The sequence below is a fragment of the Manis javanica genome, chromosome 7 (assembly GCF_040802235.1).
Source record: "Manis javanica isolate MJ-LG chromosome 7, MJ_LKY, whole genome shotgun sequence".
Lineage (NCBI taxonomy): Eukaryota > Metazoa > Chordata > Mammalia > Pholidota > Manidae > Manis > Manis javanica.
This window is the reverse complement of record NC_133162.1, coordinates 96,813,138-96,837,471: the sequence shown is the minus strand read 5'-3', so window position 1 is coordinate 96,837,471 and position 24,334 is coordinate 96,813,138. Positions and strand designations below refer to the sequence as shown.

General features: G+C 46.9%; 1 protein-coding gene across 4 annotated transcripts in view; it reads left to right on the top strand.

Moving 5' to 3' along the window:
• Positions 1–20,975, top strand: part of STEAP3 (STEAP3 metalloreductase) — a 40,940-nt gene extending 19,965 nt beyond the window's left edge. For 3 of the 4 annotated variants that reach the window (XM_017641773.3, XM_017641771.3, XM_017641772.3), the window contains 4 exons: positions 2,324–2,823; positions 4,465–4,992; positions 10,880–11,044; positions 18,240–20,975. In XM_017641773.3, coding sequence (XP_017497262.2) covers positions 2,344–2,823; positions 4,465–4,992; positions 10,880–11,044; positions 18,240–18,521 — 1,455 coding nt within the window. In that variant the 5' untranslated portion in view covers positions 2,324–2,343 and the 3' untranslated portion in view covers positions 18,522–20,975. Of the gene's footprint in view, positions 1–1,766; positions 1,933–2,323; positions 2,824–4,464; positions 4,993–10,879; positions 11,045–18,239 lie in introns of all 4 variants that reach the window. The other variant, XM_017641774.3, reaches the window with a different exon arrangement.
• The last annotated feature ends 3,359 nt before the right edge of the window (positions 20,976–24,334 follow it).

The window sequence follows — 24,334 nt, the reverse complement described above, 5'->3', positions numbered from 1 at the left end:
GAGATGATCATATAATTTTATCCCTTATTTTGTAATGTGGTATATTATGTATTAGTTTGCATATGTTGAACCAGCCTTCATCCCAGGGGTAAATGCCACTAGATCATGGTGTAGGATCCTTTGAACATGCTGTTGAATTTAGTTTGCTGGTATTTTGTTGAGGATTTTGGCATCTATATTCATTAGGAATATCAACCTATAATTTCTTTTTCTGGTCATGTCTTCATCTGGCTTTGGTATCAGGGTAATGCTGGCCTATAAAATGAACTGGGAAATCTTCCCTCCTCTTCAATTTTTTGAAAATGTTGGTAGAATGCTTAATTGTTCTTGAAATGTTTGGTAGAACTCACCAGTGAAGCTATCCAGTCGTGGGATTTTCTTTACTGGGAGACTTTTTTATTACTGATTCAATTCCCTTATTCATTATTGGCCTGTCAGATTTTCTATTTCTTCATGATTCAGTCTTTATAGATTTTATGTTTTTAGGAATTTATCCATTTCTTCTGGGTTGTCCAACTTGTCATATAATTGTTCATAATAGTCTCTTAGGATCTTTTGTGTTTCTGGAGTATCAGTTGTAATGTCTCTTTCATTTTTTATTTTATTTATTTGAGTCTTTTTCTTTTCTTAGTCTAGCTTGTCAGTTAGTTTATTCTTTTAAAAAACAGATCCTAATTTTTTTTTCTTAATCTGATTTTTTTCTTTGGTTTTCCTAGCCTCTTTTTCATTTATTTGCACTCTGATCTTTGTTGTTTACATCCCTCTACTAACTTTAGACTTCATTTGTTCTTTTTCGAGTTCCTTGAAAAGTGTAATGTTAGGTTGTTTGAGATCTCTCTTTTTTCTTAATGTAGGCATTAAGCTATATATGTCCCTCTTATAGCTGCTCTTGCTGCATCCCACAAGTTTTAATATATTGCATTTTCATTTTCATTTGTCTCAAGATATTCTTTGATTACCCTTTTGATTTCTTCTTTGGCTCACTGGTTGTTTAGGAATGTGTCGTTGAATTCCACATAATTGTGAATTTTCTAGTTTTCCTCCTGTTATTAATTTCTAGTTTCATACCATTGTGATTGGAAAAGATACTTGATATGATTTCAATCATAAATTTGTTAAGACTTGTTTTATGACCAAATATCTGTTCTTGAGGAGTTTCTGTATATGTGAGGAGAATGTGTATTCTGCTGCTGTCAGATAGAATGTCTGTATACTCTGTTAGGTCCATTTAGTCTAAAGTATAGTTCAAATCCAATGTTTATATACTTATTTTCTGTCTGTATGATCTATCCATTGTTGACAGTGAAGTCTCTTGTTCTTATTGTATTGCTGTCTTTTTCCCCCTTCACATCTATTAATATTTGCTTTTTAAATCTAGGTGGTCCTATCTACCATAATTTTAAAGTAGTTTAAGTAGTACTTAGGGAACTCATTTATAATTAAATTTATGATATGACATTGGTCAGTATTGGTAACAAACTCACAACTGCTAACACTACTGTGGTTTGTTACTTACATTCATATTTGAAGGAAATAACAAATTTCAGTTAGAAGCTGGTTACAATTAAAACAAAATTTTTCCCATCCAAGTTTACTATAAACTCCTGGCCCAAGTCATGGGCCCTTCTTCCATGTTAACTTGTATCTCAGGTTCAGTAAAGGAGATGCCAGGGCACCCACCCAATCTCAAGGTCCCATTCACTGTCATGTCCCACTCAAATCCCACCCTCAGAGAATAGTATTTCAGTGTTCATTCTTTCATTCAGCAAACATTAAACACCAACTGTGACAAATGGTGAGATCCAAAGTCAAATAAGATGAAGTTCCTACTTCAAGCTGCTCATCATCTACTTAAGAAAGAGCATCCAAAATGCAGAATGTAAGCAAGCACAGGAATACGTCTACCTTCCTGATAAATAACACCCAGTGAAGGTGAGGTCGGGGTCACTTCTGGGCAGTAACACTGTTATCACATAATCCTTTTGAAAAGAAGTATGGCATTGCATAGCATTGATCGTGAAAATGCCATACTCCTCTTTCTCAGCATTCTCACTCTTGTGAATTTGTCCCGAAGAAATAATTCAGGGCAAAGGACAAAGAGCGGAGGCCAGGGCAAAGGACAAAGAGGAGGCCACTCCTCTTCCTGAATGGTTGTCCTCCTTGGGAAGGGGCTAGGTCTCACTCAGTTTGTCCCCCATCTAGAACACGGTAATGCTCATGAAGGCCTGCTGAATGAATGCAGTTACAATAGACAAGAAAGGGAGGTGGCAGGAGGGGTATTCCAGGAGCCCTCCACTAACCAAGCTCCTGTTTTCTCTTCCAGCCACTGAAATACTCAGAAAGATGGACAAACCACTGATCAGCCGTCGCCTAGTAGACAGTAATGGCAGCCTTGCTGAGGCTCCCAGTGGGGCCCCCAATGTGGGCATCCTGGGCAGTGGGGACTTTGCACGTTCCCTGGCCACACGCCTGGTGGGCTCTGGCTTCAGTGTTGCAGTGGGGAGCCGCAACCCCAAACGCATAGCTGGGCTATTCCCCTCAGCCACACAAGTAACTTCCCAGGCAGAGGCAGTGGTCTTCCCTGAGGTCATCTTTGTGGCCATGTTCCGGGAGCACTACTCTTCACTATGTGGACTCAGCGACCAGCTAGCCAGCAAGATCCTAGTGGATGTGAGCAACCCCACAGAGCAGGAGCACCTTCAGTACCGTGAGTCCAATGCTGAGTACCTGGCCTCCCTCTTCCCCACTTGCACAGTGGTCAAGGCCTTCAATGTCATCTCTGCCTGGACCCTGCAGGCTGGGCCAAGGGATGGGAACAGGCAGGTAGGTGCTGGGGGGCTACCAACCACCATAATAATAAATATAAATGACTAAGTTCCACTGAGGACCCTCAGTGTGCAAGGCTCTTATGTGTATATTATCTCAACTTATCTCACATCACTTCAAAGTTCCATTTTTCAGAGCAAGAAACTGAGGTTCAGAGACCTTAATGCACTTACACCAAGTCCTACATCTGATGAGCTGGGATTTGCATCCAGTTCATATGAATCTGAAATCCATGTTCTTTCATTTATGGTAACTTGATTTCCTGGGGAGCAAAGAGGAAATTTGGGATATTTATTATTGGGATACAAAAAGGAGACAAGACATTGCTTTAGAACTAGAATTAGAAAGAAGAAAGTAACACACTTATGTTCTAGGTCCTAAGGAAGCAGGCTTGTCCCAACCTTTACCTCCTTTATCCCAAAGGCTTCCAGGAACTAAGCTGATTTCTCAGAATAGCCAGCAGCAGGTTTTTGTAGGAGTGAAAAATGGCTCCAGGGCACAGCCAGAGCTGCGTGACAGTTCTTGGCAGAAGGAGCTCTTCCCAAGACAAGGTGATTTTTAATGCCAAGAGGCCACCTGTTTTCCTGGAGGAAGAATACCAGGCTCCCCATGTGCATAAAAACTTTGACTAATGAGTCCATCCCAGATGCCTCCTCTGCCCAGCTCCATGCCAGACTGTGCCCGGCCCCAGCTGATTGGGAGGCCCTGTGTTCAGCCTTCATCATGGAACCCCCATGTGTGAAGAGGCAAGAAGAGTAGTTGAGTGTTGGGCAGCAGGGCCTGGAGGGAACAGAGCAGTAGCAGTTAAGGAAAACTTTCTTGGCCTGATGCTACCACATGTTGTCAGGCACAGGGGCAGGGAGGCATTCCAGGTGGATGGGACAAAGGCACAGTGGTGAGAAATGATGCTCCTGGACCTGTTTCCTCACCTGAAAAATGGGGACCATGGTACAGACCTGCAGGTTATGGCGAGGCTGAGGGGTCACATGTGTAAAGCCTGGCACATAGCAGGTGCAGAGTCAGTGCTGGGAGACCGGACTGATCAGAGCAGTGTCATCAAGGCCCATGGAGCGTTCAGGGGTCTGAGGACACCAGTGTCCTGCATGGGAACTTCCTGGGGCATTGAGCTCTGAGGCTAGGCCTGGCTTGAGGAGGCCTAGTGTTTGCCCAAGGGCCATAGGGGACAGGGGGACATTGTCAAAGGGGATACTTCTGGACTGACGGGTGGGGCTGCCACCACAGCGGTATGTTCTGGGCCATATGCAGAGCCTAACTGCTTAGCAACTTCCAGGGCTGGCCACAGTCCTCAGTGTACCTATTCCAAGTCCTCCGGTGGTGCCTAGAGGTGCGTTTTGCTTACGGATGCTGATGCCTATGAACTGTCAAAATGCTCACTATTAGGTAAGTCCAGGTGCCCTTCTTGAGTAATGGGCAGCTGGGTCACAGACTGGGAAGCCACAGGGGGTGGAGGAAAGACCCCTGGTCTGGGAATCAGTCCCCTTCTGCTTCCACTGTGCCCTTCCATGGCAGCTCACTGGGCTGCTGCTCAGTGAGGAGTTTGGCCAGCTGCTCTCTGAGGCCCCACCTGCCCCTACGGCCTGTGACCCCATTTGGATCCCCCTTTGCTCCTCCCCACAGGTGCCCATCTGCAGTGACCAGCCAGAAGCCAAGCGCACTGTCTCAGAGATGGCACGCACCATGGGCTTCACGCCTGTGGACATGGGATCCCTGGCCTCAGCCCGGGAGGTGGAGGCCATGCCCCTGCACCTCCTCCCGGGGTGGAAGGTGCCGGCCCTACTGGCCTTGGGGCTCTTCATCTTCTTCTATGCCTACAACTTCATCCGGGATGTGCTGCAACCCTACATGCAGGAGGGCAAGAACAAGTTCTACAAGCTGCCTCTGTCCGTGGTCAACACAACGCTGCCGTGCGTGGCCTACGTCCTGCTGTCACTGGTGTACCTGCCTGGCGTGCTAGCAGCTGCCCTGCAGCTGCACCGCGGCACCAAGTACCGACGCTTCCCCGACTGGCTGGACCACTGGCTGCAGCACCGCAAGCAGATAGGCCTGCTCAGCTGTTTCTGTGCCGCCCTGCACGCGCTCTACAGCTTAGGCCTGCCGCTGCGCTGCTCCCACCGCTATGAACTGGTCAACCTCGCCATCAAACAGGTACAGCGCCCAAGTACGGGAGCGGCAGTGACTGGGGAGCAGCCTGCCAACTGCTATCTGCTGATTCTGATAGTGCCCACACCCTGCTATCCAAGATTTTGTGTATCGGTGAACAAAACATGAAATTGCTATGCCCATAGGTGCAGCCAGGAGGGGAGACAGACAAATCCAGCTGTGAGTTACAGGGTATTTAGAAGGTGGTGAGTGCTAAGGACAATCAAGCAGGGGAGAGCAGTGGGGTGCAGTTATAGAGGGATGAGGGGAGGTCCTGCTGAGTGGATGACAGGTAAGCGAAGGTGGCAAGGAGGGGACTGAGCCAGCAACAGCCCAGGGAGGAGGGAGAGCCCTCGGTGGGAGCTGGCTGGCACACTGAGGAGTGATCAGGGGACCCTGTGGGGGGCCCAGTGGGAGGGCGATAGGGGAGGCCTGAGAGGTGAAGCCAGACCAGGGAGGCCTTGGACCCTCAGGAGCCAGTAAAGGGGTGGTGATCTGCCTGATGTTTTAACTGGCTCTTCCTGGCTGCTGAGCAGAGAACAGACATTAGGATGTTGCAGGGCAGATGTGGGAGACTGGTAGGAGGCTGTGAAGGAACCTAGATGAGAGGCCAGGGAGTGGGCAAGAAGGTATTAAAGGCATATTTTTGAAGCAAGAGGGCACAGCATTGCAGAAAAATCCACAGGGTATGCGGGTGGTCAAGGATTACTCCAGGTTTTTGACCTGAGCACCCAAGGGGTGGAGGTGCCATCAGTTAAGATAGGGAAGGCTGCAGGGGCTTTTGGGGTGGTGGTGGTGGTAATTGTTCATTTAGGAAACCCGTATTGTGCTCTTTTGCCAGCAGAATTCCTGGGAAATGGGGGCCTTCAGGGCAAGCCAGGTAGCAACCCAGGCACCATCAGCTGGCATGTACACCCATAGAAATGGCCCCCTGATGCTCCCTCCTAGTTCACAAGTTCACAGGGCCTGATTCTGTGTCCAAGCTCACATCTGTAAGCAACACTGCCTTTCTTTATTTTCTGCAACCTGCTTAATTCCCCCTCCAGCCCCCAGCCCCTAGCACGGCACAGGGTCCCGCCCACCCAGGATACTAGTTACCCAATAGAGTTTGGCCTAGGTACCAGTGAGGCACTTCTCATCCACTGCCCTCATCCAGCCCAGGTAGGCCCTGCAGTTTCTGTTCTTGTTGGGAAGCTGGCATCTTACTGAGGCAGGGCCCTCCCCAGGCACACCCACCATCCAGCCATCCTCTCAGAGGCCAAGCTGCCTTCCAGAGCAGGACTGGCCAGCAAAGGTGGGCTGCTTCCTGGAAACCACAGACCTAATCCCCTACTCACTCCTGGGCCCGCTCCCTCTGGCAGCTTCTCTAATGCTCTTGTCCTTCTGCACCCAACGACTCCTAGCATCAGCGCCCCTGTGGGCTTAAGCTCCTAAGAGAAGGGAAGAATCCTAGTACTAGGCAGGACATCCTGCTTTCTGCAGGAAAAACAAGTCCAAGTTAACATTTGAGTAAATGACCCCAGAACTTGGGCCATTCACTCACTCATTCACTGAGCATCCACTCTACCAGGCCCAAGGGCCACAGAATGGAATAAGACATAGAATCTTGTCCCCTGCTTTAGGTGGCAAGGCATGGCATGCAGGCCTGAAGGCAGGAGACTAGACTCCTGTCCTTCAGCATCACTGATTGGATCAAAGAGAGACCTTGACCTTGAGCAAGTCACAGCCCCTCTTTTGTCCTCAGGACCTTGATGCTGACAGAGGTCTCTCTGAATGCTAATGTTTTTGATGCTCTTTGATAATATTTTCTTACTTCTAAAAAGAGCCAGCCTGCTCATCAGGAGGCTCTGCATGGCTCCTCAGGGACTGGCACAATGCCTGCTCCCCAGGTGGCAGCAGATAAGGGGACACATGTTTCAGGCAGTGAGTGGGGAAGGAGGTAATGCCTCCACCCCTTGGACATAGGCAAACCCCTGCACCCTCTCTTCCCCTACCCACCCCCCAACTGCCATTCTCTAAATTCTTCTGCCTGCCGAGTCTTTCCTCAATGATGTCTTAGCTAAGTTTTGCAGTGCTGCAAGTCCCAGGGTGCAGAGGGGTGCATGCAAGGCAATCCCCCAGTTCCCCATCCTTCTGGACCCCAGTGCAGGCTGCCAGGCCACTGTCAGTCCCACAGAATAGGATCGCTCTCAGGAAGAACAAAGGCCTGCCATGCAAAGGGGCTTAACCTTGTGCCACAGATTTTGGAGGGTGTGCCTGGGAAGGGGAATGGTAGAGGGAGGGGGAGTAACACAGAACAAGCAGACCAGAAGTAGCGAGTTACCAGGACCTGAAGGTGAGCCTGTGTGGAGTCTGCAGGTCAGCCACGCCCTTGGGCTCTGAGACTGGGCATCTGAGGCTGTTCTGCATTCAGAACTAACAACAGCAGTTCATGCCTGATGTGTGACTTTCCCAGCCTGCCCTGGCTGCCCTCCCAGGGTGTCCAGGAGGGCAGGCACTCACCACCCTGCTACCCTACTGGGCCTTTGGGGAAAGGGATGCCCTTAGCCTAGACTTGAGACACCCTCCCGGTCTCCTTCCACCCCTGAGGCTACAGATTTCAAGGCAGAGCTGTATCCCAGCTGTATGGAGAACCTCTGAGGCCCTATATATTGACAGTATCATTACCTACAAGGACTAATATTTGTGCGGTGCTTTGTGATTCACTTGTGTGGCCCCCATAGAAATGCATTTCAAGATCACAAAGATCAAGGTCGAGATCAAAGTAAATGTTTAACCCACACATTGTTGTCTTCTCCCCCTGACCACAGATCTACTCTAGGCTATTGGAGAGAACTGCCTAACACTGTCATTTGACCATGTCACTGTGAAAAAGCACTGATTCCCCACTGTCCTTGGGGTAATGAAAGACCTTTCATGATGCAGCTGTGCTCTCTCCCAGCCTCATCTCCCTGTGACATGTCACACTTGGGTCCCATACTGTCCTCTGAATGGGCAGAGCTCATTCCTCTAGTCCCAGACCCCCTAGCTTGGAATATCTTGACAGTCTGACAAACTCCTGTTCCTCCTTCAAAGACTCTATCTCCAGTCTATCTCCCCCATTTCCCATACCCACCTCTGCAATCTGCTATATTTTGTCCACAGCCCTGTGATTCTTCTTATGCATCTCTTTGTAGTGATTTATTTACATGTCTGTCTTCTGCCCAACTCAGAGTTCCACGACTGCGTCTGGCACCCCTTGAGGTCCATGGTTTCTAACACAGATTTCCAGTGCATGTTTGCTGAGTGACTGATTGTTAAATTGGCCACCATGAAGCCAATACCAGGCATCACTTAAAAGGAGCACATGTAGGGCTTGGGGCAAGAACCAGTCTAACTTCCCAGCTGCCATTAAAACAACAGCAGTAGACATTTATTGTATTAATCACCTACTGTGTGCCAGTCACATGCTACTCATTTCACAAACATCCTTTTAGTCCTTGGCAATAACGCTGTGAGAAAGAGGCAGTAGTGCTATTATCTGGAAGGGATTTTCCGGGGTTTCATGATTGCTCTCCAGTGGCAGTGCCAACATTGCAGTCAAGGCCTTGGGACTGCAAAGCCATTCTCCCACGAGAGGAGGCTGCCTCTTCAGCATCCTGCCCTCCTCTTCTCTGGGTTTAGCTGGTGGTCAGCCCCACCTATCACCCTCCCTTGGGACTTGGAGAGGGGCTAAAGCTACAGCCTCACTGTCCTCCTGCCCCTGGGTCCTACAGGGTCTAACCACAAGAAAGGACTGTCCCACACAGGAATGCCGCCATGCCATCTTATTGATCAACACCCTATCCTTGTCATCCTCAAGGTGGCTGACTTAATCAGCTCTGGATGTGGGAGGATTAGTAGGGAGATGGAGAGCTGTTACATCTGTGCCCCAGTTACCATGTGTGACTGGTCACTGGGGGAGCCCTCAGTACAGTACTGTGGCTCTGTCAGCTGGGTAAGAATCCCACGGGCTACTGAAGGTGGCCAGGATCCAGGTCCTCGTGCAGGTTCCCCCCATTCATTCCTCTCTTGCCCACCTCACCCCACCCCTTTCTGGTGTCACTGCAGAGTAGAAACATTAGAGGAAAAAAACAAGACATTTTGCAAGCTAATGTGGTATGTGTGTGTAATCATCCAAAGTGACTTGTGACATTAACTGCCTGATCTTACCAAAATGCAGAAAGGAATGACTAATGAAGTTTATTTGAAGAAGAAACTTGCAACAAGGAGATGACTTATTTAGCAGCAGTTAACACTGTGAAGATGTGAGTAAGCCCTCTTTGGACTCAGTTACACAGGAGACCTCTGGCCCTCTGCAGGCCATACTTTTCTAACTAATATTGACATATTCTTGGGACATAAGCAAAATCATAGGGTTCTAGACCATCCTCTTTCAACTCTCCCAGTAAAGAAATGGGCCCAGGGCTGGAGCTGCCCAGAGTTACACATGACTAGTGGTCAGAATGAGAACCTGGGTCCCTGGACCCCTGGGTTTATGGCTTAAAGATACCACCATGAGCCATTCTGTCCTAAAATTGAACAGAAGCAATCATTTTTTTCAAATTGAAGGACAAGTACCCAATGGATGGCATTTTCTCATAAGCTTTTCAATAATTTTTGCTCAGCCCACTAGATTCATTTTTAATATTATTGTATCTGGTAACTGAGCTTGGGTTATTTTTTTCCTGCTAAAATACTTTCCCAAAAACCTGTTTGAGTCATTCTGTTTTGTGAGGCACAGACTTGTCTACTTAAATATAGTCTCATTTCCTAATGCAAGTATGTTCCTTGTTCTGCTGGTAGAAGTAAAGTACCAGCATTTCATGACTTCTCTGACTCCTTACTCTCAGAGTCAGAGTTCTTGACTTCCAAGAACTTTGCTATCTGGTCTAGTCTAGAAATGGTGGTTTCTGATGGAAGGACCTTGATCCAAGTGCTTCCTTGTGTGTGTGAGCAGGGATGGGAGTTGCTCAGCTGTAAGGAAGCTCCGAGTGGGGAAAGAGAGTGTAAAATTCTCCAGGTCTGCAGGGGTTCCCTGAACTGTGTGTCCCTGGAGCTCAGTGGGGGATCCCAGAGCTCTGTGTGGGCAGGTATCCTTCTCGGCAGCCCAGGGCCTGGCACACAGTAGGTACTTCATGAGTGCTCACTGGTCAGCTTGGTGAATGGATGTCAGTCTTTGTTTCCTGGCAGTGGTTGAGCTAAAGCTATATTCCTCAGAGAGCAATGGGGAGCTGTGTGGGAAGATGGCAGCTGAGGCTTTGAGCCAGGGAATATTAAGGAGTTTAGTGTTGGTGTGTGTCTGTGTGTGTCCTGAGTGCAAGTCAGTGCTGGGGACAGCTTGGGGCACCAGGAGGGCAAAGGGTCCAGGGTGAGACAGGCTGGAAGGGGCAGCAGGCAGCAGAGGCATGAACCCACTGGGATGAAGGGATTCTGAGCTAGGAAAGCAATTCCCTCCTTTTAAGGGTCTGGGAACCAGAAAACTGGTGGTGGATGAAGGGTCTTATTGACATCTCTGACTGCTTACTCTAGGCTCATGGGAATGTGCTGGTTGGCTGGCCCCAGGCACATCTGTGAAAGCCATGGGGAGGGAGCCCACGTCTTCGGAGCCAGACTGCCTGGGTCCTAATTCCAGCTCTGCCATCTACTAAGCCGAGTAATCATGGGGAATTTGCTTGATCTTTGTGCCTCATTTCGTTCATTGGTGGAATGGGGGTAACAGTAACCTCCACTGTATGGAGCTGATACCTGAAAAGCACTGAGAACAAAGCCAGGCACAGGGTGTGTGTGTCTCCCGTCCTAAGGTGCCAGCTCGCCCACATCCCAGGGCTCAGCCTTGCCGTGGTGCTCATGGGTTTCCCTCCATCCACATCAGGTCTTGGCTAACAAGAGTCACCTCTGGGTTGAGGAGGACGTCTGGAGGATGGAGATCTACCTCTCTATGGGAGTACTGGCCCTCGGCACGCTGTCCCTGCTGGCCATCACCTCACTGCCGTCCATTGCAAACTCACTCAACTGGAGAGAGTTCGGCTTCGTTCAGGTAAAGTAGAGTTCGGCTTCGTTCAGGTAAAGTGGCTCTGCCTCTGCTAGTGAGCCTCAGTCGGGCCTTGGCTCTGCCCTTGTGTGCAAGCACCTCCCCCTCTGCATAGCAGCTCTGGCTTTCATAGTCTGTATGACAGGACCGCTCAATCAGATGCCAGAGACTTCTAGAGCCTAAGGGCTCGGCCAGATCTCCCAAATGGCTGCCTGGGGCAAGCTCGTCCTCATGACATCTGGGGAAGCCCAGGTATAGACACATGAAAAAATTGGACGACAGAAGCCCGACTTCCAGACTATGCATTGTTTCTACGTTCTTGAGCTTCCCAACCAGAATTCCATGACATGCAGTCACTGGGCATGTAGCTGGCCTAGCAGGGAGGGAATGAGCCTAGCCAACCACTCAGCACCCTCATCTCAACCCTGCCCTGTTGTTTCGTTAAGCCCTTGATTCATGCAGGGTGGATGGGAGGTGAGCTTTAGGATCACCAGTTTATAAGGGATAAAACACAGCGCTTCCCAAAAAACACCATTACTATGAAAAATCTAGAGAACAGGTCTCTAGTAAAATGAATTTGAGGAAAGATTTGCTTCCCCCTAGGAGATTCACAGTGTACCTTGGCATGTCAAAGACTCTAGTAATGTCTACAACAAGCAAGCCCTGATAACCTATTAGAACATTAGTGCCCTCCCACCCCCACCTTTTTCAGAAAACAACTATCTGCACTCCACAGAACACATTTGGGGGGATGCCACTTGTGGCAAAAGGTTCACTGCATTTATTCATTCAGTAAATGTGTATCCAGCACTTTCTGCATGCCAGGCATGGTGCTAGACCTGGGGTGCAATTGGGAGCAAGACAGACAGAGCCGTTTTGCTTATACAGGCAAGCAAGGCATCTCACACTATTCCCCGTGCAGAGTACATGGTCAACTCCTGAGTGCTGGCAGATTAACTCATCCCCTCTCATGGATGGGCGCTGACTAATACTGGTTCTGCCTTTGAAATTGTATTAGAGGAGAGAATAGCTATCGTATCCAGCCCCGCTGTCGACAGAAATCTGTCATGTATTTTCTCTGTGCCGTGAGGACACAGTGGAGGATTCAAAGAGGGACACTGACAGTGCAGTGCTCTTATGTAATCCAAATTAATTGTCCCTGATTGGAGATGCTCACATATCCTAGAACAAAACACTGTTGTGGTTGTTTTTTAAAAGCATGTCAGTTTCTGAATCTCACTGGCTCTGCTCATCTCAGAAGGTCTCTGGAGGAGTGCTTAGGGTTGACACATGCCAGCATAAGAGGGGGAAAAAGAATTTTATTTATCTGACACTAATCCTCATGTGTTGTACACTCAAATCTAGGATTTTCCTGTCCCTGCCTGGAGTATCCTGGGGTGCATGTTTTATCCACAAAAAAAACAGACTTCAGGTTGCTCCCCTCACCAGAAAGTTGCTCCCTTAAGCAGCTGTAGATTATAAGTCCCAGCTCTGGCTACCAGAGAAAGCCGGGGGATTTGATTTTGTTAGCAATAGCTGCCTGGGACCTCTCCAGCATGCTCTGCTTTACATACTGAAGAGTTGAAATACAAATATAGAAGTCCTTCTGCCCCTGCAAGAGCAGGGAAGTTGGAAAGTGAAGAGATGGATAGAAAGGCAGGGTTTTGCTCATGGAAATTAAATGTCTGCATTCTGTACACAAAAAAATAGGCCTGACATGGAGGAGGAACTGTCCGCACCTAGGAGTGGGCGTTCTAGCTCTACCTCCCCGCATCCTAGCTCTGTAACGATGGGCAGGTCACGTCTGCTCCCTGAGCCTCACTTTACACTCTTAAAAAATGGAGTTAATGCCCTACAGAAATGCTGTGATCCACTGTGAGGATGAGGTGTGAAAGAAAAATAAAGAGCATTTTGCTATTATTCCTGAGGCGTGTGACATTTCCATTATCTCTGACTAAGCTACCAACTGCCTGCTTCTGAGTTCAGTAGGAGGCAGCAAAGAAAGGCTGAGAGACTCCAACCCTGAGCCTCAGAATGTTCCAGGGCAGCATTTGCAAATTGTGGTTGACATTCACTGGTGGGTCATGTAATCAGTCTAGTGGGTCACAACCAGATTTTTAAAAATGAAATAGTATAATAGAATGTCAAAAAAAAAAGTCAGAGTGCTTTACATGTTCTAAGGACAGATATTTTTTCAGTTGTATTGATTCCATAGTTATCTTTACATATGTGGCGTACCTGGTTGTGTACTGTGCAGTAATGAAAAATGTGCCCAAAAGGTTGAAAGCCGCCACCCAGAAGGTCGAAGTCACCGAATTGTCTTGGAGAACTACAGATACCAGGCCCAGCCCTGACTTATACACAGAGATGCCCAGGGATGCGAGGGAAGTCTGTTTTGGCAAGCTCCTTGGGTGTTAGGCATGCATGATGCAATATGTGGCAACCTCTAAGGGGGGAGTGGGGGGACATGGTCTGTGGAGCCAGCAGACCTGGCATTCCATCCCAAGGCCACCACTTACCAGCCCTGCACCATTAGACAGTTTCTTAGGCTCCAAGAGGGTCTGTGTCCTCGCTTGTGTCTGTGTCTACCTCCTGTGATCATCAGGAGGATGTGCTCTGCGGACATACAGAATGCACAACACCTGCACCCAGTAGTGCTATATGATTTTTCATGTAAGCTTGCAACCTTTTCCTGTAAAGTTAGCACTGCCAGTGAGGCTCTCCCCAGACCCCACTTCCTTCCCTAGCCACAGGTGCCCACAGCAGGGCACTAAGGCTTAGAAACTGGCTGTGGGGACACTGTGGTTCTCAATGAACCTGGCATGACCCCTGAGTCTATAGTGACTTTAGCTAAAAGTCATCAAAACAGCATGTTAATCCCACAGAGGTGACTTGTGCTTATGTGTATCCTTTTGTTCCTGAGGCTGTTTTCAAAGGTTTTGATTTTGGTTCTTGTTATTGTTTTGGTTGGGTTTTGGCAGTGCTGACTGCTGCTAATTAAGCCAGTTAAGCATTGTTAGATTGCAAAATACAAGCCCTGTGCAGCTCACAGAGGACTTAGGTTTCTGCTCTTAGCAGCTCAGTTCTGCCCTAGAGTTAGAGGCACTTCCTGTGACTGCCTGAAATAATGACAGAGACCAGCTCTGAGCCCAGCTTTGTGAGCGACACTCAGAGCCCCTTCACAGCATTGTATTTGAGCACCAGCTGGAGCCCACAACCTGGCTATTTCTTTTCTGCTAACAAGATTACATGTAATAAAAATGGCCTTAGCTTGGAAGGGGATGGCGGTAGTGGTGGGGCTTAATTGCCTCATGACAATGTCCCCCTTTCTTTGACTTCCTTTGGCTGTAAAGTATTCCAAAGGGAAGCAAATTTTAGGGAAACAAACTTGCTGGAATCATCCAGGCTTCCCACTGGGTCTGGACTGCCAAAAGGACCATTGTTATTGGCTGGCCTTTGGCTGTGAGCACGCCCTGTGAACCATTAGCCTAAGGCTGGGGCTTCCTGCCATCTGTCACCATGGGATTCTGGATGGCAAAAGAACGAGGGGTGTACGATTGGGAGCAGCATCTCTATACTGTCCCACTGCATGTCCCAAATGCCCAACACAGTCCACTCTCCAAATTAGGGGCTGAGCATGGTGGCCCATATGAGTCAAACGCCAGAGTTCCAAGGCATGTCACCAAGGGAGATGGTGAGGCTTCACTGGGACCCCAGGGTTAGGTTACTAGCCCTGGGAGGCTTCTCACCACTGCAGGGTCTGGGAAAGGCCCGTGGTGCAGCATGGGCCCATCAAGGCCCTCAGTGGCCTTTATGAGAAGGACAGATAAGACCAGGTCCATCCCAATCAAACAGCCTGGGCAGAGGACCCATGAGGGTCTCTCAGCCTGAAGCCAGAAAGGCCTGGGTGACAACAGTCACCTAATTGAGTGGTTCTTACCCCTGCTGCACATTTTCATCATCCCCAAACTTCTCCAAGTTACCACCCTATAACAATTTAGTCTTCATGTCTGGAACTGGGGCTTGGGCATGAATACTTTTCTCAAGCTCCCCAGGTGATTTTACCATGCAGCCAAATTTGAAAACAACAGTCTCAGACTGATAAACTCTATGGGATAAAAGGCACTTCCCAGCCTTCTCAGCAAAGCCCAGGAAATCCACATGAGTTAGGGGAGCAACAGTTTGCGACTAGGCAGCTGGTGGGGGAACATCAGGGTGGTTGTCAGGCTCGTTCAAGATTTATCCCTGATGGTCAGTGTTGGGGACCTTTCCTCCCCTTCTTCAGTTTTTTTTTTGTGTGTGTGTGGTAAAACGACAACACAAAATTTGCCATCTTAGCCATTTTTGCAGTTTAGTGGCATTAAGTACATGCACATTGTTATGTGTCCATCACTACCAACCATCTTGAGAGTCTTCATCTTGTAAAACTGAAACTCTGTCCCCATTAAACAAGAATTCCCATTCCCCTGCCGCCTAGATTCTAGCAACTACCTTTCTATTTTCTATCTCTATGATTTTGACTACCTCATATAAGTAGAATCATATGGTATTTGTCTTTTTGTAACTGGTATTTCACCTAACATTATGTCCTAAAGATTTGTCCATGTTACAGCATGTGTCCCAATTTCCTTCCTTTTTAAAGCTGAATAATATTCCATTGTATAGAAATATCACATTTGCCTATCCATTCATCTGTTGGTGGACACTTGGTTGCTTCTATTTTTTAGCTATTATGAATACTGCTATTGAACATGGGTATGCAGATAATCTCCTTGAGACTGTGCTTTCAATTCTTTGGGGTATATACCAAAAGTGGGATTGCTAGATCATTTGACAGTTCTAGTTTTGATTTATTCCCACTAACAGCACACAAAGGTTCCAATATCTCCACATCTTCTCAACACTTGTTTTCTGTTTTTTTTTTAAAGTAGCCATGTGTAAAGCAGTGCCTCCTTGTGGTTTATTTGCATTTCCCTAATGATTGGTATTATTGAGCAACTCTTCATGGGCTTGTTGCCCATCTCTGGAGAAATTTCTATTCAACTCCATTGTCTATTTTGAATTGGTTTTTTGTTTTTGTTGAGTTTACAAGTTTTCTACATATTCTGGATGTTAATACCAAATACTTTCTCAGTGCTGGGATTTTTAACTGCAGTCTTCAATATCAGAACTCAGAAAATGTTGGTGTGGTTCAGAAGTTGCTAAGAGATTTGGAATTCTTGATAGGTAAGTGGCATGGATTTGCTTACATGTGACTCACAGTCAAGGAGGCTTCCATCTGGGAATTGACCATTTCACTATGATATATGAAGTAACAGTGGGTATTAGCACAGAGCCAGTAATGGCCTTTCCCATGAGCCAAGAAGTTGTTAAGGATGGGATAAAAAGATCCTTGAAGTGGTCACAAAGCCAATGAGAACCAGAGTTGGCCAGGAAGCATAGAAACTGGGGATTTTTTGGCAGCTAGTATTTTATTTGGGGTCAAATATATACCTGGAAACCTACCTATGAGCTTATAGTGCATAGCCATGAGAAAACATTTATAACTGTTTTTAGTAAAAGCTTTAGCAGCAATTCTTCTGAACCATGTTCTTCCACTTACTGAGGTTCACCCTCCTGGTGTTTGTTCTGGAGTGGGTCCAAGCAAAGTGTCCCCACACTAGGGAGGAGTGAGAACGAGGCACGGGAGGAAAGCAGACCCACTGAGAACTATGGCTGCGGGGAGCAAACAGGGCAGCACCTCTCAGCCGAGCCCCTGCATCAAGCTGATGAGCTGGCTGGCAGGAAAGCCAGGAGGTCCAGCCATAGCCTCTCTGTGGAAAGCTCAAAACCAACCTGTAAAGAGCACCCTGAGGTACCGTCATGCTGCCATTTCCCTTAAGCTGGTTCAGTGTCTCCTTGGAGAAAATGCGTATGTTTTCGCTTCTTGATGGGTCACTGCTGTTTTCATTCCTTATGTAACAAACACAGGGCTCTCCTGCCCCAAATCTCTCAGGTGCTCCTCAGTGCTTCCAGAATTCCATCAGAACTGCCCCGTGCCTCTCCTCCCTGCCCCCATCAAGCCCCAACCCCTAGGGCCCTCTGCTCTCCATCACTGTCTGCCTCCCTGCGGGCTGGGGGATGCTCATCTACACAGCGCCCCCACCACCACCACCACCACACCTCAGACTATAGCTTTTGAAATCACACACTTCTCACTGAGGCTGATGAAAGGCTTGCCCAGCATCACAGTATCAGTCAAGATTAGCTCCAGCAGCAGGGTCTGGAATGCCTCATTTGTAGCCTGCAAGAAACCTTACATGCAAAAGATTCCAGAGGTTGGAGTTAGAGCTCAGCACTTCTCAGCTATTTCTACAATCAAAGTTCCCAAAGAGAGTCACGTCTGTATTGCGTTTGGGGTGATGAAGTGCTGCTTTTGCCTGGAGGTGACCCACAGAAGCCTCCACATGGCTTAAGGCTCCCCTTAGGAGGCCTGACCATTTCCGCTTGGATTTGTGATGGTGTTGGCCTCCCCACAGTCACTCATCTCCATCCTAGCAGGAGAATGATCCTGGTAGCATTTCCAAGTGGGATATTGATCATAACTCAGTACATGGGCAGGAGGTGAGGGTGCCACACCCACAGAGAGCACCCATATGGTGCCATGGGCCTTGCTCACAGCATCAGGCCCCTGGAGCCACCTTTACTGTTGGTGCCAAAACCACATGCCAAGCTTTTTGGTTTGTGTTTATCTTTAAATCAAAGTCAGTTTACTTTTTTATCTGGCCTTTTCTTAGGCCATATATTACCTATGAAATCATGACTTTGGCAAACTGGCAGACATTTGTTACTCTCATATATGTTAAAATATATCATATATGTTAAAATATACATGAAAGCAGTCAGATGTTTTCAAACATCTTCAAACTTAATAACACAGTTTGGGAGAAAGCATTATTTTATTGAATGCTCATGAATTAATCCTTAATACACTCTGAGGACAGAAGCATTATTTCTTTTTTCTTGGAGAAACTGAGGCTCAGGGCATTTAGGTAGTAAAAAGATCATGCAGAGTGACAGGGCTGGGATTTGAACCCAGAGCCTTGACTACTAAAGTCAGCTTCCTTCCTTCCCATCTGCTAGGCAAGCAGCTGAGCCATGGGTGGAATCATGGTGTCCATCATCACCCAGGCCCTCACTCCAACCCTCTTTTCTTCTGCAGTCTACACTGGGCTTTGTGGCCCTGGTGCTGAGCACGCTGCACACACTCACCTATGGCTGGACCCGTGCCTTTGAGGAGAGCTGCTACAAGTTCTACCTGCCTCCCACCTTCACACTCACGCTGCTGGTGCCCTGTGTGGTCATCCTGGCCAAAGGCCTGTTTCTTCTGCCCTGCTTCAGCCGCAGACTCTCCAAGATCCGAAGGGGTTGGGAGAAGGATGGTGCCATCAAGTTCATGCTGCCAGTGGACCATGCCCTGGCCCAGAAGACTAGCCATGTGTGAGGTGCCAGCGCCTGGCCCAGGAAACCAAATACAGCAGGACAGTGCCCTGAGCCTGTCAAGGCTTCTTTTCTTGATCAAGCAGTATGGCATAATCATGCACAATTTGGTGGTTTGAGGCCTGAATTCCCAGAATGCAAATTTATGCAGTAATCAAAATGACACACACATGTGTGTGTAATATATGTTCATATATATTTCAGATATATCACAGGATTTGCAATTATACTTACTTAGCTAAAAAGTTGAGTCCCTGAAAGTCCAACTGGTAGATTGAAAAGCGAGTGCCAGATGTCAGATCTGCAGCTCATGTATTATTGTGACAGATACACACTTTTTGCACAGAAAAGGCAGTGAGAGGCTTGCTCCTCAGTGGATTCAATCCATGCCCCCACTTCCTTTTCACTACTTTTCAAGGCTTTTGCAGAGCTGGGGCTGTGTGGTGGCAGAGCACACGTGACCTCTGCCTGGAGCTGTTTATATGCACTGGGGTGAGGTGGTGGTGGTGAGGGGTTGCCAGTGAGCAGGGGTGCAGCTCCCCCTTTGTCACCTTTAGTGGAAGGAGGCCGGGCTGGAGCAAGGGTGCTGGTGGGGAACTTGGTGTCTGTGCCGTAGGAGCCAATCAAAGGTCCATCCTTTGCCAGCTGTGCAGGTAAGGAAGGGGGTTGGGCTGAAGCTGTTCCCCTAATCCTTCCTGAGCTGGGGAGATTTTCTTCTTGAAGGTCTGAAGCCACCACAGTGGGTGCAAATTGATCTTCCCACAGGAGTGTGAAGCTACCTTCAGGAGTGCAGAGCCACTAATGAACCCTGTCTTGAGAATAAGTGTAATTTATTTCCCTCCTTTGAGTTGGTGATGACCGTTCTTTAAACCACTGTGCCTTCTCACCTTTTAGATCATTAGTTTGAATGTCTCCCTGGAAGGCCTGGAGCAGACCCTCTTCAGTCAGTTCCAGAGAAAAGGAAAGGCAGAGAGAGAGGCTTGGCACCACAGCTCAGCCTTTCTCAGGAGGGGGACGTGCCCAGGGGGCTGTGGGCTGGTTGTCTTTATTGCTTTGGGCCTGTGGAAAAGCACTAGGGCCCTGTTCAAATGTCTCTGCTACCTCTGGGCAAAGAACCTGCCCTCCAAGCACCCAGCCCCACACTGCTCTGAGGAATAGGGAGAATGTGGGCAGCTGGACCCACCAAGGACCTCCAATATTTCAATATAGCTGGCAGCGTCTTTCCCACCAAAGTTGCAAACCTGAAATGCTGCTGCCCCAAAGCACAAGAGGCTGGACCTCAGCCAGGGCCACCAGACATGTGTGCTCAGGTCATAGGCCATCCCTCACTGATTCCTGCCCAGTTTTTATTTCTCCATGAAGAAAAAGCAGTTGTTGGCTGAGCCCACAACCCCTGGCAGAACCAGGATGATCTATCCTATCCACAGAAGAAACTTTGAAGCCAAAGGGGTGACTTCCCGAGGAATCAGGGAGATGCGCACTGGACTCCACTCTGAAGTGGGAATGTTGGTCACACTAATAGTCTTAGGTCTTCCAGGCCGGAGGGCATCTTAGGATGGACATAGTGTAGCCAGCAAAGGCTGACCAGACACTGCTGCCAGAGGATGATGCCCTTGCCTCCCCCCAGGGAGCCCTCAGGGGCTCATCTGTCTTGAAGGGTGTTAGGGTCCTTTAGTGAAAGGAAAAAAAAGAACAAATCAAGAGTATCTCATTAGGCCAGTGACTGATGGAGGGAAGGCAGTGCAGGCTACACGATCTTCCTGCCTGTGTTTCTGCCTGCTACTCCAATGGACCCTGATGGAGCAGCCGTGGTCCTCAGAGAGGCTCACTGAACAGGAGGCAGATAAGTAAAGAGGTCAGCATTTGCTTAACAGAATGAGGGCCCACAGATTTCCCGGGATAGGAACCAGGGAGAATATGGGCAACTGGGCCCCACCAAGGATCGTCAGGCCTTCTCAGCATGGGCTGCCTTCCTTCTCCTGCCTCACTGAGCCTGGGGATGATTCCTTATACCAAAGATGCTGACACAGATTAAAGTTCAGGATGCTCCTGCCCCTTCCTGCCCACCTCCTGCTGCAGGTGCTCCTCAGGAAGGGGACTGACCCCAGGATGTGGCGGCAGGAGGGAACAGAGTTGCTGACCACCCACCAGTTGGACAGTTAGCTCATGAAAGGCAGGGGGCTGTGCACTCGGCCTCAGCTTGGTGTTTGCTGCTGCTTTTGGCGACCTTTCCAGGTGGCTGGCAATGGCATCCCCGTGAAAGCAAGCCACTCCCTTACAGCCTGGTAAATTCTGTGCCTCTGGGTACAAGAATGCCTGAACCAGTGTGCTCCAGAAACCCTACATGCCATGGTCTGAGGTTGACATTTAAAATCTGTGTCTTTGAAACAGTCTTTTGTGTTTACCTTGTAAAGCTTGTCTAAGAAACAGTGAAAATAAACACCTAAGCTCACCTGAACTGTAGGCTTTTATTTCTGCCATGTCCAGCACCTGCCAACTCTTTCATTCATTGGCTCAACAAGCCATCTGGTTGGAGCTTGTTCTCAGTTGGACATTTTGCAAGGTGCGCAAAGAATGATCTGAGCTAGAGCTCCCCTCTAAGGTAGGTCAGACATGGAGACCTACAGTGACAGGCCATTGAGGACATGGAAGACAGGCAAGTGACAAAGTGCAGAGATGTGAAAGGAGTACTCAAAGCCAGTGTGGGGTGGGGGCAGGGAGGCTTCCTGGAGGGCGCAGTGTCCACACTGGGTCTGAAAGCTATGGCCTTGAATGTATGCTGGAGCAGCAGTACTTTTCAAACTAATGTGCACAGGAGTGGCGTAGTGATCTTGTTCAAACAGCTTCTGATTCATGAGTCTGGGATGAGACCTGAGACTGCATTTCTAATAAGCTCTCAGTAACACAGATGGTATTGATCTTCAAACACTGTAAGTGACAAAGGCTTAGATGAATTCATCTCTTCTGTACTGTAATCTACAGCCCACACATGAATGCATCTCTGCCCCAGTAATTTCCCCAAGACTCTGGTTGGTTCCCTTGCTGCCCTGGCAGAATACACCACTGCACAGTGCTGCTACAGCCCTTATGTTCTCTAAAAGGCAGAGAGAGGAGACACACCACCAGACCACAGCCTTGCACTTTGTGTGCTCCATGTAGGGTGCCCCCAGGGGGGCCAGACATTGGCCCAGGTCCATCAACACCATAGAAACTCTCTCCAGAGAACACCCACCTATCCTGTAGTTAAGCTTTTCTGCTGAAGCAACCAGAATTATCTTATCACATAGGGAAGAAAAAAAGAAACCCATGTGCAGAAAGCAGTCCAGTGGTTAAAAAACATTTCTTAAAAATAATCAAAAGGTGTCCTTGAGCTCATGAAAATAGTTTTCCAAAGAAAGAACCACAGCCAGAAAACAACTTCACTACAAATAATTTTCAATAGGAAAAGAAAAATCTTGGGCTTGGAGATTTGATTTTCTACTCTGTGTCCTCCCACACACAACACTGGGAGAATTAGGTTTACAAAGAAGTGATAAAATAGATGAAAAATATCAGTTTTTCAGTAGTTCACATAAGAAATAAGGAGCAACCAAAAAAAACTCTCATTAGTTAAAGAGAAGAATTATAAGTCAGCTATTTGACAAGCTGAATCTTTTCCAAAAGCAATGAAGTGGGCCCTTGATGTGCAGAAGCTCACCCGTTCTGGGTCACTGCCCTGGTCACGTTACAAAGGGGAGCTTGGCAACACTAGAGCAGAAACTCTCAGTCCCACCAGAACAGCACTAACATTTCCTAACAACTAGGTTGAAAATCCCTTTAACTAACCTAAAATGAAATTCAGAAATAATATAATCTACCTATACATATACTTTTTTAAAATCAATATAAGGTCTTAGTTGAAATATAAAGTAGAACTAAGTATAAAGTAACTGGCAATAAAATATATATACTTAATACTAACAATGAATAGTAATTATTTTAAGTGATAATCTTAAATAAGTTGATTTTAAGAGACATACAGTGATATTCAGCTAAACACTGTTGACCTTCTTTATAACTGACATTTTAAAATAAGGGCTAAAGAAGTGTAAGTATGTGCATATATGCTGCATGTGTCTGAAATGAGGATGAATGCAATGGAAAACTCCTGTAAGGTGATGACCAATAAATGTCCATTGGATTTGGATATATGAAAAATTAAGAATTTCAGTGGAGTGTTGGAGGTAAAATCAAGATTAGGAATGAGTAAGAAGTAAGGAAATAGAGACTAATTATGGACAACTCTTTTGAGATTTGGCTGTGAAGAGAGGACTGGTAACTGGGGGATCGGGTAAGGGAGAGTTGGCCGATTTTTTCCAAGATTTTAAATATGTTTTAAATGTTTCTAGAAAAGAACAAGATAAACAGAAGTGGCTGAAGATGACAGAGACAGACAGACAGGGAGAAAACTGGAATCAAAGTTCTAGAGGATATGGGAAGAAATTAGGTCCAGAGGAGGGGTATCTTGTCTTTTAAAATTTGGAAAAAAAGGTATCAATGAGGGGATGGTCTAGCCTGATGATGTAGTTGTGGACGTTCTCTGACAATATCTCTATCCTCTGTAAGAAGTAATCAATGCCACCTGCTGAGAGTGACAGGCAGGGATGAGGATTTGGCTCTCAGGGTTGAAGAGGGAAGAAAAGGTTAAAAATAATTGTTGGAGAAAGCACAATGGGAGCCGACCAGAGAACTGTGGTAGGGTTAACCAAATTGTTTATAATATTTTTGTCTAAGGTGAAACATATTAATAGTGTCTCCTGGGGAGTGTACAAAGTAGAGTTTTTGGTCAGTTAAGTTCTGTTCTCTCCCACCAGTCTCTGTAATAATTCCAGATAGTTTATCTTAGTTCACTTTGAACTCTAATAGTTACTAAAAATGTTCTGGCTTCATTTTTGTCTTCTCAATTCAGAAATGAACGGTCACAAATGGAACCTTTGATGCACTTAGCAACCAAAAAGCCTCCACTGCCAAACCTCCCATAATGTGAATAATCAACCATTTGTTTACTGAGTGTTGATTTCATCTATTGGACCAGAAACCTAGCTTATTTCTGTCATTTTCATCATACAGAGAGCCTACTCTTAAAAATAAAATTTAATCCAACAGTTCCTGGACAAAGGATACATTTTGTTAGTGCACTGCCAAACTCTCAGGAGGTAAAGGAAGTCACTGGCATAAAACAAATGGGAACACCATTGCATATACAAATAAATAGAACAATGTCGTCATTGGCTCCTGTCAGAAGCAAATTTAAGTCTTTGCTGGAGAAAGCAATTTCAGTTAAATCAAATAGGAGCTCTGTATCTAAGATCAACAAACTATAGGTGAGAATCAGCAAAAAGACAACCCCCAAGAACTTCAAAGAATAGAATTATCAAAATTAGAATTATGATCTAAATAATAATTAAAAACAGAGTCACAAAAATAAGTAAGCAATAAGTTGCTATGAAAGGACCATGCCTGATGAAAAATAGAAACTTTGGAAATGAAAAATTGTTAGAAACAAAACTAATTTGAAAGATTCAACGGCAGCTTGGAGAAAATGGGTGAATTCTAAAATAGAGCTGAAGAAATTACCTAGAATGGTAATAAATTCACATCATTTCTTATGTGAACTACTGAAAAATGGATAGAAAAGAGACAAATGGATAGAAAATATAAAAGAGAGGTTATAAGAATTAAGTTAAAATGAACTAACATACAAATAATTGAAGTTACAGAAAGAAAGAATGGTAGAAAGGCAAATCTTAAAAAGTAAGGCTGTGGATTTTCCAAAAG